The sequence below is a fragment of the Parasteatoda tepidariorum genome, chromosome 12, assembly GCF_982258835.1.
Source record: "Parasteatoda tepidariorum strain Cologne lab strain chromosome 12, Ptep-v5.0, whole genome shotgun sequence".
Classification (NCBI taxonomy): domain Eukaryota; kingdom Metazoa; phylum Arthropoda; class Arachnida; order Araneae; family Theridiidae; genus Parasteatoda; species Parasteatoda tepidariorum.
This window is the reverse complement of record NC_141766.1, coordinates 60128795-60141590: the sequence shown is the minus strand read 5'-3', so window position 1 is coordinate 60141590 and position 12796 is coordinate 60128795. Positions and strand designations below refer to the sequence as shown.

General features: G+C 29.8%; 1 protein-coding gene across 5 annotated transcripts in view; it reads left to right on the top strand.

The window, feature by feature from the left end:
- LOC107443554 (protein Fe65 homolog) overlaps window positions 1-12796 on the top strand; it is a 387879-nt gene that overhangs the window by 358532 nt on the left and 16551 nt on the right. For all 5 annotated transcript variants that reach the window (XM_087155955.1, XM_087155953.1, XM_087155954.1 and 2 more), the window contains exons 9-11: window positions 865-1020; window positions 8677-8804; window positions 10639-10898. In XM_087155955.1, the coding sequence (XP_087012081.1) occupies window positions 865-1020; window positions 8677-8804; window positions 10639-10898 (544 nt within the window). The remainder of the gene's footprint in view (window positions 1-864; window positions 1021-8676; window positions 8805-10638; window positions 10899-12796) is intronic.

Genomic DNA, 12796 nt, shown 5'->3' with positions numbered 1-12796 from the left:
ATTATAATGAAAAATTATTTTTGTTAGAGCTTCTAAAATATTGTTACAACATAGTTTTAATATTAAGTTAATTTGATTAAACATTTATAACTTTTTTTAATCATAAATTAAAATTCTTACAGTGTATTTGAATAAAAATCAAAAAAATCTGATTCTTATGATTTTTTTTAAAAAAATCAAAAAATCACGAACCCTGACTGTATATCAATTTAAAAAAATTGCTTGATAAATTATGAATAAATGTAACTTGAATAAATGCTAACTATGTTATTCATTTTCTGGTGTATTTTTTTAACTGAAATCTTAGCTATGCATTTGTATTTTTTTTTTTTTTTTAATTTCTGTTTCATTATCTTTAATGAAATATTAATATAATGGTTATTTTAAGGTAAAGATTCAATTTTTATTTCATATTCAACATTTATAGAACTCAATATGATTTAAAAGGGTCATGCCACTCTCAAAGTAAAATGAATGAAAGAAGAAAAAAAAGAGGCTTTTATGTGTCTTATTTAGGCTATTAAATTGTATAAATTATAATTTCTATCACAACTTTTATAATGAAAAAAAAATTTCTGTTTAAAAACTTTAGAAAAATTTGTATATAGTATAGGTGTATATAGAAAATCTGTTAAAAAAATTTTTCTATATCTACCTCTGGTGAAAATTAAGAAAGTATAAGCTAATATCTTTTTGCTACTGGTCCATGTATCCAAAACATAACATTTTGTATGAATACAAATGCTAATTTTGAAAATATTTTAAATAGTCGACTATTCCCAATTAAAACTTAAAATTTTTGATCCACATCTTTTTTGTTACTTAAAACATCACTGCATTTAATCCACTTATTTTGCTTTTTAGAGGCCTATACGATTTGCAGTGAGATCTTTAGGATGGGTTGAGATTGCTGAAGCTGATTTAACTCCTGAAAGAAGTAGTAAAGCTGTTAATAAGTGTATTGTAGACTTATCAGTAGGAAGAAATGATATCCTTGACGTTGTTGGTAGATGGGGAGATGTGAGTGTTCAGTCGTCTTTGATCTTTAGTTATTATTATGTCATGTTTTGTAATTATTGTCATAAATAACAAGGTGTTTTGTACTTATCATCTATAATTTATATTTTTAGAATATTTGAATATAAACTATACACATATTAATTGTTTTACTGAATCAGCTTTGCACCATCTTAGAAAATGAATTTAAAGTGTATATATTTCATTCATAATCCTGTGTCAGGTAAGCTCCAATCGATCAATATTAAGGCTGGTTAGATCCTATCTGTGGCATTTATCTTTCTTTTTCTCTGATCAGCTTTAATATTGATTACTCAAAGTGCGATAACATTAACAGGGATGCTACGCCTGCATCATTTGCGACAAACTGAGACAAAACGGCATAACTGCGACATTCAGCTCAGTTTTTGCCAAAGCTGCGCCATTCTGAGACAAAACGTCCAAAATTTGACAAACCTGAATTCAGTTTCAAATATTAATCCGCATCGCCGTGAGTCATTGGAGAGCATTTTGCCATTCACGCCTCCTATATACGTCATTTAAATGTCAGAAATTCCGTTTGGCAAATCTGCTATTGGAATGCATATAGAATATGCGTTTCGTGTCTACAATTGGATTATGTACAGCAGTGAGTAGCAATCAGTATCGCATGCCCGTGATCTTGTAAGAAAAGAGGGTATTCTTCCCTTATACTATTGGTTATTATCTTGCTTTTTTTCTTAGGAAACTGTACGGTGCACATAATTATTCAGGGATGAAAGACTTCCGCGAAAAAGCGGAAATCCGCTTTTTTCTCCCAATTTCTAAAATTTCCAACCATGTTCCAGAAACAAATTTTCTATGGAGTCCAATTAGAGAAACCCAAGCCGCCGGAACGATAGTTGGATTACCGCGACTTCCGCTATAGAGTGGAAAGGAGTCTAAGCGTTTCGTTTCGACCGCCGATATTTGATTTTTTTTTTGTTTGGCTGATTTTCTGAATTTTAAATATTAGGAACTGCGCTGGAATATGCTAAAATCGCGATTTTTAATCAGACGATTTGAATATCAGTCATCGATTTTCGTATTTAACTGATTTAAAACTTACGTGTTGCGATTTTTTTACGCTATTTAAAAATCGTACTAGCAATTCCTATTCACTCAATTTAAAAATTCAATATCGCGATCTGTATTCTCGCGAGTTTAAAATCCAGCGTCGCGATTCGTATTCACGCATTTTTAAATCCAATATTGCGATTCGTTATCACGCAGTTGTAATATCAGGTCTCGTTTTTCGTATTTGTACGCTATTTAAAAATTACTCATTGCGATTCGTATTCACGTGATCTAAAAATTATGCATCGTGATTCTTATTTACGCGATTTAAAAATTCAATATCGCTATTTGTATTTTCGCGTTTTTAAAATCCAACAGCGCGATTCTTATTCACGTGATTTTAGAATTCATAATCGTGATTCATATTCACGCGATTTTAAAATCCAAAATAGTGATTCATATTCACGCGATTTTAAAATCCAATATCGTGATTTGTGTTTTTAAAATCCAGCAGAGCGATTCATATTCACGTGATTTTATAATCCAAAATCGTGATTCATATTCACGCGATTTTAAAATCCAATATCGTGATTTGTATTTTCGTGTTTTTAAAATCCAACAGCGCGATTCATATTCACATGATTTTATAATCCAAAATCGCAATTCACATTCACGCGATTTTAAAATACGACCGCACGATTCATATTCACGTGATTTTAAAATCCGATATCGTGGTTCATATTCACTTGATCTTAAAATCAAAAATCGCAATTCACATTCACGCGATTTTAAAATCCAATATCGTGAGTCATATGCACGCGATTTTAAAATCCAATATCGTGATTTGTATTTTCGTGTTTTTAAAATCCAACAGCGCGATTCATATTCACATGATTTTATAATCCAAAATCGCGATTCATATTCACGCTATTTTAAAATCCAACCGCACGATTCATATTCACGTGATTTTAAAATCTGATATCGTGATTCATATTCACTTGATTTTAAAATCAAAAATCGCGATTCATATTCACGCGATTTTAAAATCCAATATCGTAATTCATATTCACGCGATTTTGAAATCCAATATCGCGATTCATATTCACGCGATTTTGAAATCCAATATCGCGATTCATAATCACGCGATTTTGAAATCCAATATCGCGATTCATAATCACGCGATTTTGAAATCCAATATCGCGATTCATATTCACGCGATTTTAAAATCCAACCTCACGATTCATATTCACGCGATTTTAAAATCCAATATCGTGATTTGTGTTTCTAAAATCCAGCAGCGCTATTCATATTCACGTGATTTTATAATCCAAAATCGTGATTTGTATTTTCGTGTTTTTAAAATCCAACAGCGCGATTCATATTCACATGATTTTATAATCCAAAATCGCGATTCATATTCACGCTATTTTAAAATCCAACCGCACGATTCATATTCACGCGATTTTGAAATCCAGTATCGTAATTCATATTCACGCGATATTGAAATCCAATATCGCGATTCATATTCACGCGATTTTAATATCCAAAATCGCGATTCATATTCACGCTATTTTAAAATCCAATATCGTGATTCATATTCACATGACTTTGAAATCCAATATCGTGATTCATATTCACGCGATTTTATCCAAAATCGCGATTCATATTCACGCTATTTTAAAATCCAATATCGTGATTCATATTCACACGACTTTGAAATCCAATATCGTGATTCATATTTACGCTATTTTAAAATCCAAAATCGCAATTCACATTCACGCGATTTTAAAATCCAATATCGTGATTCATATTCACACGATTTTGAAATCCAATATCGCGATTCATATTCACGCGATTTTAAAACCCAATATCGCAATTCATATTCACGCGATTTTAAAGTCCAGTATTGCGATTCTAGAAGTAGAATTAAGTTTTTTCTTGAATTAGTTACTGTAAAGATATATATTTTTCTACAGTTTTTGCATTTAAACAATTACTAAGTGCATTCATAATTACATTTTATGATTGTATGTTTAGCTATATAAATTAAAAGAACATAGTCAACTAACTGATCTTGTGAATGCAAGAAAGTACAATCTACTAGTTAATGCCAATTAACTAAAAGGTTTACTTTTATACTTAATAAAGGATGCAAGTCATTTTAGAAAGAAAAGTATATTTATATGTGTCTTTTTAAATTGTTTATAATAATTTTTATATATTTCTGTTTTGATATAAAAATATATATATGCTAATTTTTTGCTATTAAGTGCTCCCTAAAATTTTCTTGAAAAATTCCTACCTAAAATATTTCAAAATTTCACTGCACCTCCTGAATTCTGTCAAAGAGTGGGTTTTTTTGTGTTATTTACATTTTTTTTAACTCTCATTATTTAATTACTGAATTTCTCTTTTAATTATTGAAATCTGTAGACCTTCCATTGTAACTGAATAGCTATATATTTTGAGATGAAATTTGAACTCAAAATAAAATGGGTATTTTCCCTTTTGAATTACCAAAAAACTAAATAGATATTTCTTTTTAGAAAGATTACACCATTATATTTTGAAAAATAAGAAAGTTAAAATTTACTTTGTAAAATTCTGGAACAGATACTATTCATTGGCATAAATGATAAATGCAATATATATGAAAACATCAGAGTCCACAAAACAATTTTGTGAACTCTTATGATCAATCATATGCAGGTTTTTTAAAATCCTAGCAATAGTGAATGTATGTATAATTGTAGTACACCTAGTATGCTATTAATGGATCCTGAAAATTATCTTAATATTGTTATCAAACTGATTAATAGTCATTTTAGCTCAGATAAACTGAGTCAAAAAATAATTTTAGCTAAGACAAACTGAGCCAAAAAGAGATTTTAACTGAGACGAAATGCAATTTCTGGTGAGACAATTTGATATTTTGCGAGTAGCACCACTGCATTAATGATGTTGATGAATGAGATAGCAATAGTGATCTAATATAGTGTTTTTTTATCTTACTAGAAAATTTATTTATCTTTTCTTAAGAGTGTAAATTTTATGATTTCATTTTTGAACAGGATTCTAAAAATATATATTAATTTAGTATTGCCTTGCTTATTCCAATTCTGATATTTTTTCAAAATTATGTTAAATATTGAAATTATACTATTACTCTCTGAATGTATCTCTGAGATCAGTATTTCTCTCACTGCAGTATAGATATGAATTTTGTTCCTTTTTGCTATGTTCATTAGCCACATCCATCCATTTACAGGTTTTTTCTATTCCAATTGATTAATGCAATTACAAGGAAATGTTTCGCAGCACTGAAGTGGACTATTTCAGGGAAAAACAATCTGGGAATTTGTTTTTGATAGTTGCATAGTAATATAAAATGCATAGAATTTAATTTAATGTTATAAGAAAGTATTATTGAATTTGAACCCCATAACTCAAACCTGCCCTTTCTTACATAACTTAATGAAAGTGAATTAAACTGCAGAATTGGTGTTTTTCTGCATTTCCAATATATTTATTTTTTACATACTACTCTTAAGATTCGAATTGTATACTTCTCAATAATTACCCCTTCTCCCTATTAATGGACTTTGATTGTATCATTACTCTATCCTTTTCCATAGAAATTTAAACGTAAAATAATGAAAATTGATGTCTGTTAAGTTTTTAAATACAGTGTAAAGTCGCGTATCCGGAATCGGTGGGACTTCCAGAAGTCTGTATAATAGATTTTTCCGTATAATACACCCCCAAGGTAAACAAAGCTTAAAATGATTTAATAAACGATCTGAATCTAAGAAGCAAAAAATAAACACTATTTTTAAGGGGAATAATGTTTTAGCATTAAAATATCTAATCAATCAAATATAAAATATTAGAAAAAAAATATTATTGCTGAAAATATGGAAAACGAAAAAAATTTAACAGTTACGAAAATATTAATCCCCCATTTTGAACTAGAACGATTCAAGCAGGAAGGGGAAATTCTGGAACAAAGCTTAAAATGATCTAAATCTAGGAAGCAAAAAATAAATAAGCATTATTTTTAAGAGGAATAATGTTTTAGTATTAGAATATCTAATCAATAAAATATGAAATATTAGAAAAAAATATTATTGCTTAAAATATAGAAAACTAAAAAAAATTGACATATGAAAATAATAATTCGCCATTTTTAACTAGAATGATTCAAGCAAGAAAAGTAAATTCCCGTCATTCATTAAGGTGGGTAGATGGAGGAGAAAAATTCATTTCCTCCTTATTTGTAAAAGAAAATAAGTGTAAAGAGGAGATCATTTAAGTTGAGGGTGGGGAAGTAACAAATTATTGTTTTCTCTTCAATCATTGGCTATCAATCAAGCATAAAGGCGGGACACACTGATCAGGTTCTCTTTATTTTTTCTTTTATGACTGAAAGAATCTGCTAAAGAAGGAATGTTACCCCCTTTTCCCCCCACCTCCTAAATATTACATGGTATGGGGAAGAACGAATGTTTTGTTTCTCAAGGACATGTATATCCTTTTAGACCTATTCAAATTTTCCATTCTGACTCCCCCCCCCCACCTTAACGCTTGCCCCGTTTACCCTTTTCCACAGTATTTCTTCTTTCAATAAAAAGGTTCCAGGAAATGCCTCTTTTACTAGCCACCTGCATGGGAAAGGAGGGGGGAGGGGACTCAGTTGCGGTCTTTTGAAAACAAATCTCCCTCTTTTTCCTACATTCCAAGGGAGGAGCGTCACTAACGGTCACTCAATGGTCTTGGTAGATCTTCACTTCCCCTTTCTGGTGATTTATGGGTTCGATGCATAAATCAGAGGTTCAGTGCAAGCTAGAAAAAGAGAAAATGTGTCAAAAGATCTTTTTTTTTTTTTTTTTTTTTTTTTTAGGAAAGGGGAAGATGGAGAGATGTTTGTTTATTTTGATTGTTAAAAAGAGTCCCGGAAATTGACCCTTCCGGGAAAGGGACGTCCGGATATGGGACGTTACACTGTAGTAAATTAAAACAATAAAACAAACAGAATAATTTAGAAATACAGAAACTAATTCGATTTCTCCGCACTTTATTTATATAGGACAGCAATTATCTCTTAATCCTAGTGATACATCCAGGGAGTAATAGTATAATAATTTAATTTTTTAAGTTTCTAACATAATTTTAACTAATTTAGAGAAAATCATTTTTGGAATAAGATTATTAATAAGTTAATACAAAGTTCCATATTCCGATGAAGGTTTACTGGAAGCGTCTTTTTGGGACACTTTTTCACAATCAAAATAAAACTTGGCTCCATTTTCAAAAGATTTTTTTTTTTGTTGAAAAGTATCAGTAAAAAGTTTTTTTTTCTCTTTTTTCTTGCTGCTTCACTGGTAAGTGAACTGTAATTTGCATTTTCACATATATTCTGCCTCAATGACCACATTAAGAGTTGTTGAAAAGATATGAGTAGTTAAAGAAAAAAAAATCACTGAAGATTAGCTTTGTTTCCTTTTAAATTATAGATCTCTTCATTAAAAAATCTACTCAATTCTGTTCCTTGTTTTAAGTTACTTTTTCTTAATAAGTCAGATCATTTGAAGCTGGTTTTTTAATGTCATTTTCATCTGATTATCTGCTGTGTTAATTATTCACATCATAAAGAAAAGCAAATATCTTTATTCATAACAGAGAAAATTCATATTATTGTCTTCTGACTTTTATTATTTTTTTACATGTAATTTATCACACTAATTTAGTTTTTCAATTGTCATTCAATCTGTAAAAAAGCATTGTTGACTGAAATCGACATCAATTATCATTTATTTGTCATTTTTCTTGAACAAAATGTTTTCATGTTTGTTTACCTTTAAGATCTATTATCTGGAAAAATCTGACTTACTGAAGTCCTGATGATGCCGCATTTCGAACTTTCCAGTATATATGTTTTTAGAATAGTGTTCAAAAATGAATATCTATTCTTTAAGAACTGGAACTAGTTTTTCTAATAAATAAAAAACCACTTTGTCAAATCATATTGTTATCGAATTCATCTTCATTATTATACTTTGAATAATCAGTATGGAAGCTGAGCTGATCGGAGAAAATGATCGGATTAATTTATTGGTCGCACTGGTATGCTTTCATTAGGAACAGCCTTTCTTCCTCAAATAAACTAACGTTTGAATATATGCTCTTATCAGCCTTCATATTGATCAGTTGGAGCTTGTGAGTATCTTTTACTTAACCAACACAGTGTTATGAATGGATTATGTATAATTGCATTTCTGAAGAGGGTGCGTTTTAAATTCATTTTCTAAAAGAGGGTGCAATGCTGTTTTGGTTAAATAATCAATATGTGCATAGTTTAAAGTTGTAAGCAGGGTGGGTTTGTCCAATTATGCCCATCACTCAATCCATTTATTCTTTGTCATTATGTTTTGTTTTTCCATTGATTAAATTATAAAACATTAGTTTTCATATTTCTGAAATGCATGCTGAATTATTGTCATTTTTTATTTGTTTTTAACTGGATTAGGCTGCTTTGCACAGACTGACCATGCCTAAGTCTGGCATAGAATAAAAAAATATTTTTACAAACTTTTTAGGGTAATAATATTTTTGCTTACTTTTTAGGGTAAAGACTTGTACATGGATCTAGATGACTACTCTTTGCGTTTAATGGATTCACAAGATTTAACGGTTCTTAATACACAATCTATTCATACAATTCGAGTATGGGGTGTTGGACGAGATAATGGACGGTAAGAATCATTTAGTTCTGAACTTTCTTAGTAGTCAAGAGCTTCTGTTAGAGCTTCCAGTACAAAGAATAAAACGCTCAATATTGTGCCTCTCAATTATATTATTTTAGTAGTTGCATTCTTAAAGTAAATAAAATTTTGCCTTGAAAGCAATATTGCAGGCCTTTACAGAATATATTTGAGAAAAGAATCTATTTTATTATAAATAAAATTTTTATGATACAAGTATAATTTTAATGATGCAATTTTTTTCAAGATTTATTCTTTAGAGGTAATCTGAATACAATGCAGAAACATGCACTCACTACTCTCATATTTGATTCAATTTCAGATATACTTTTATATTATTCTACCACAAAAATCCATTGCAAAACTCTTTTAACTGCATTTTTTTTTTAAAGAAAGGAATTCTAACATCGCAATTTGACACAAGAATTACATAATGTGTTGGAAATTTATTTGCTCAAAAATTTACATAATACTGATGGAGGGTAAAACAAAAAGTATACGAAGAATTGTAATAAAGAATACTAGGATGTTAATCTAGAAAGAAACTAGGTCTGTTTAAGGACTTTTCGAGAAAATTCCAGATCTCAAAAAGGGACATTTCACAGAAAGTAAACCTCAATGAAAACAACAAAAAATACAAAACTCAGCACCAAAAAAAAAAAAGGACTTGAGAAATTTAAACTTTTTAAATGAGCGATTCGCGAAGTTCTTAACTTAAGAAATGCTCCTTTCATAAAACCCATTTTTCTATTATTTATGATTAATATTCCAATTTGCTTGTATGCCCACAAATCAAAAATTGCTTGAAAATGATATTATTACCTTAATTATTTTACTGGTAAAAAATATGAGGGCAGTAATAAATCCTGTTCACCTTAGCATATAGCAAGTTATTTCTGCACATGTAAAAGAAAGTGTGCTATGCTATTTTCTCCTTTTTTTATTATTACAGCGCTAGAAGTTAGGATTGCTAAAATGTATTATAACTTAACTAATTATGGATTTTTCGTAAATTTTAAAGATCCCTTTAAATATCTGTACATTTTGTGTTAAGCGTTTTAAGCAGCATCAGTTGGGTTTTTCCAAACTTGGCTAAGACTACTGTAAAGTGTAAATGAATCAGCAAGTTTAGAAACGTAAGCTGCATTCTGAAATTTATATACAGTATTTCATATTGACTGCCCCTTAATATGTATTTTTTAATTCAAGTGAAAGACATTTGGGGGCAAATATTAGTATATAAGTGAGAACGAAAAAAAAAATTCAAATTCTGTTGACTCATTATTGGGGTCAGTAAGAGTGAAGGAGTGATTAAAAGTTAGCTAAGACTAATTATTTAATTTATTTGAGTGAAACGCATTAAGTTGATTCTTTATGAAGGGCAGATTATTTTCTCACTCTCTTTTGACGAAAAGAATAGGGTTGACCTTTGTTTTTACTACCGCAATAATTATTAACCAAAATTTTTAAATATAAATTTATTTTATTTTCTTCACTTAAATAATAATCAGTCACTCATATTGTGATTAGTTTCTTTCTTCATCTCTTATAAAAAAATTTATGTATCTATATATATTGACTTGTTATTTTGTCTTTCAATTATATTAATAATTGTTAAACATTTAATTTCCAATTTTATTGATTTTAAATAAGCAATTTGATTTTTTGTGCTGTGCAATGATCCTGGTTCATCTTCAGTGAAAGGTAAAATTTCTATTATCAATTTACACATATATTTGCATGTTGAATACATAATATGCTTATTTTAATATTTTTGGGTGAAAATCTTACAAATATTAAAATACTTTTCAAATTTTGAAACTAGGGATTTTGCATACGTTGCCAGAGACCGTGTGACAAAGAAATACATGTGTCATGTTTTCCGCTGTGATATTCCTGCAAGAATAATTGCTAACACTTTAAGAGATATTTGTAAAAAAATAATGATAGAGCGTAGTGTACAAAGAGGTATAAAAAAGCAGTCTTCTTCTGAGAATATGGAAGTGAAGATTCCTGCTCGTCCAACTGATTTGCCTGTGGAGCAAGGTTTGTTTCCATTGACAGAATCACAAAGTTCCTGTTCTGGTAAATAAATTTAATTTTTTTTGCTTTTAACTGTTGAATTCCTTCTTGTTGTTCAAATGTTAAATCATGATCCAAAAATTGATCATAGGGTTGTTTATTCACATTAACATTGCAGTTCACATTGCTGTTAGAAAATTTTACTACTGAGTGGATTTTTGTAAATTTCTAATAATCAATGTGAAAAAAATCCTACTCTCCCCGGTTTGATTGTTGCCCATAAGAAAGGCATAAATTTTATTTTGTACATTTTTAATTACATTTAACGTTAAATAAATTATGAAATAATGTGAACTTCTCTTTGAAAACGTTCCACAGTGGACTGATCGTGAAGACACGCTTCCCAGCAGATCACCGAAGTCAAGCATCACTGGCTGCGGTCAGTGTGCAGGTGGGTGACCACTTGGATCAGTCTGCGTTGGGACCGAGGGTGTGCGGTATTGGTCCTCGTTTAACTGTTCTACCGTAAAGTGCTCGACTTCGCGTGCAGGTCGTCGGGCTACCGAAGCGGGGGTGCCATCCCCTCTGCAGAGGATCAAAATTGTGATGGCATGTCTTCGGATCATCCCCAGGAATGTTTCCCAGATAGTCGCCAATAGCCCTTTGTGCAGCTCTAGTGCGACGTAAATTAACAACAACAACAATCTCTTTGAAAAACTGTAAAAATTTCTTTCAAATGTAAGGGCTTATGTATCATTAATATAATTTCTGTTGCACATAGAATTGAAAATGATTTTATGATTTCAACTAAATATTGCTCAAAAAAATTAATCAAAAGTATGAGTTTATTATTTAATTAATCAAAAACGATTAACGCAATCTAAGCAAGCAAACTTGTAATGAAAACTATATTACAGATGCGTTACATTTGTTAATAAACCAATTGAAAAGTGAAAGAATCACTACATTTGTAAGTGTTATTACTCTAACAAAAATTTATTATTCATGATAATATACTAATTACTTACAAAATAAATTATTCATGATAATTTACTATGATTTGCCGCGCAAAGGAGTTATAAGTTAGAATAATAAAAAATTAAGAATGAATAATAATTATAAAGATTACTAACGAGTTTTAAAGTAAAAATATTTTGAAATATATTAAGTTTAAAAAAACCTCTTCATGTAGAATATATGTAGTTTAACTAGAAAATATCTGTTAAATAAATGTGTTATGTTCAAAATAAGCTGATGGGAAAATAGCATTCAAGAAAACATATACTGCTAGTCTTGTTATTGGCAATATCCAGAAATCCACCTATCAGTTTAAAATTGTTATATTTCACCTGCTTTTATTAAATAAACTAGAAGTATTTATGTTTCCTAAAAAGATACATCACCTATAATTAATTCTTCATGGACTAAGACCTCTCCTCTTGTAGTACTTTTGTCTCTCTAGTTAAACATATTCTGGTTGTGAGGTTTTTCCATTAAACTTTATGACCAGATATACTACTCTTGTAATCATTTTGGTCTCCCTAGTTTAACAGATTCGGATTGTGGTGCTTTTGCATTAATTTGTTTAATGCTTCTATTGTAACAGTTGGCCTCCCTAATTTCACAGATATTCCGGTTATGGTACTTTTGTATTAAGGTATATGCCCAAACATATTTGTTTTGTAATGTTAACTTGGTTAAATTACAAAATTAGACAGAACAATGTACTTTTTCTGACTAAACATTCCTTTCTTTTCCAACACTTTTGAATTCTTGGCCGTGTAAACGTGGGATGTAGCCACATCTTGAAAGATATGGTCCTAATAGTCTAATCAGATGGAGGGGCAAAAGTTTGAGCCCCTTAATGTTTACTAAGTTTTTTTGTTGTTGCATATTTTCCTATAACTCAGTAACTTTTTAATCAGAGAAAATTTTGCTCACAAGAATGAAACTCATTTTAT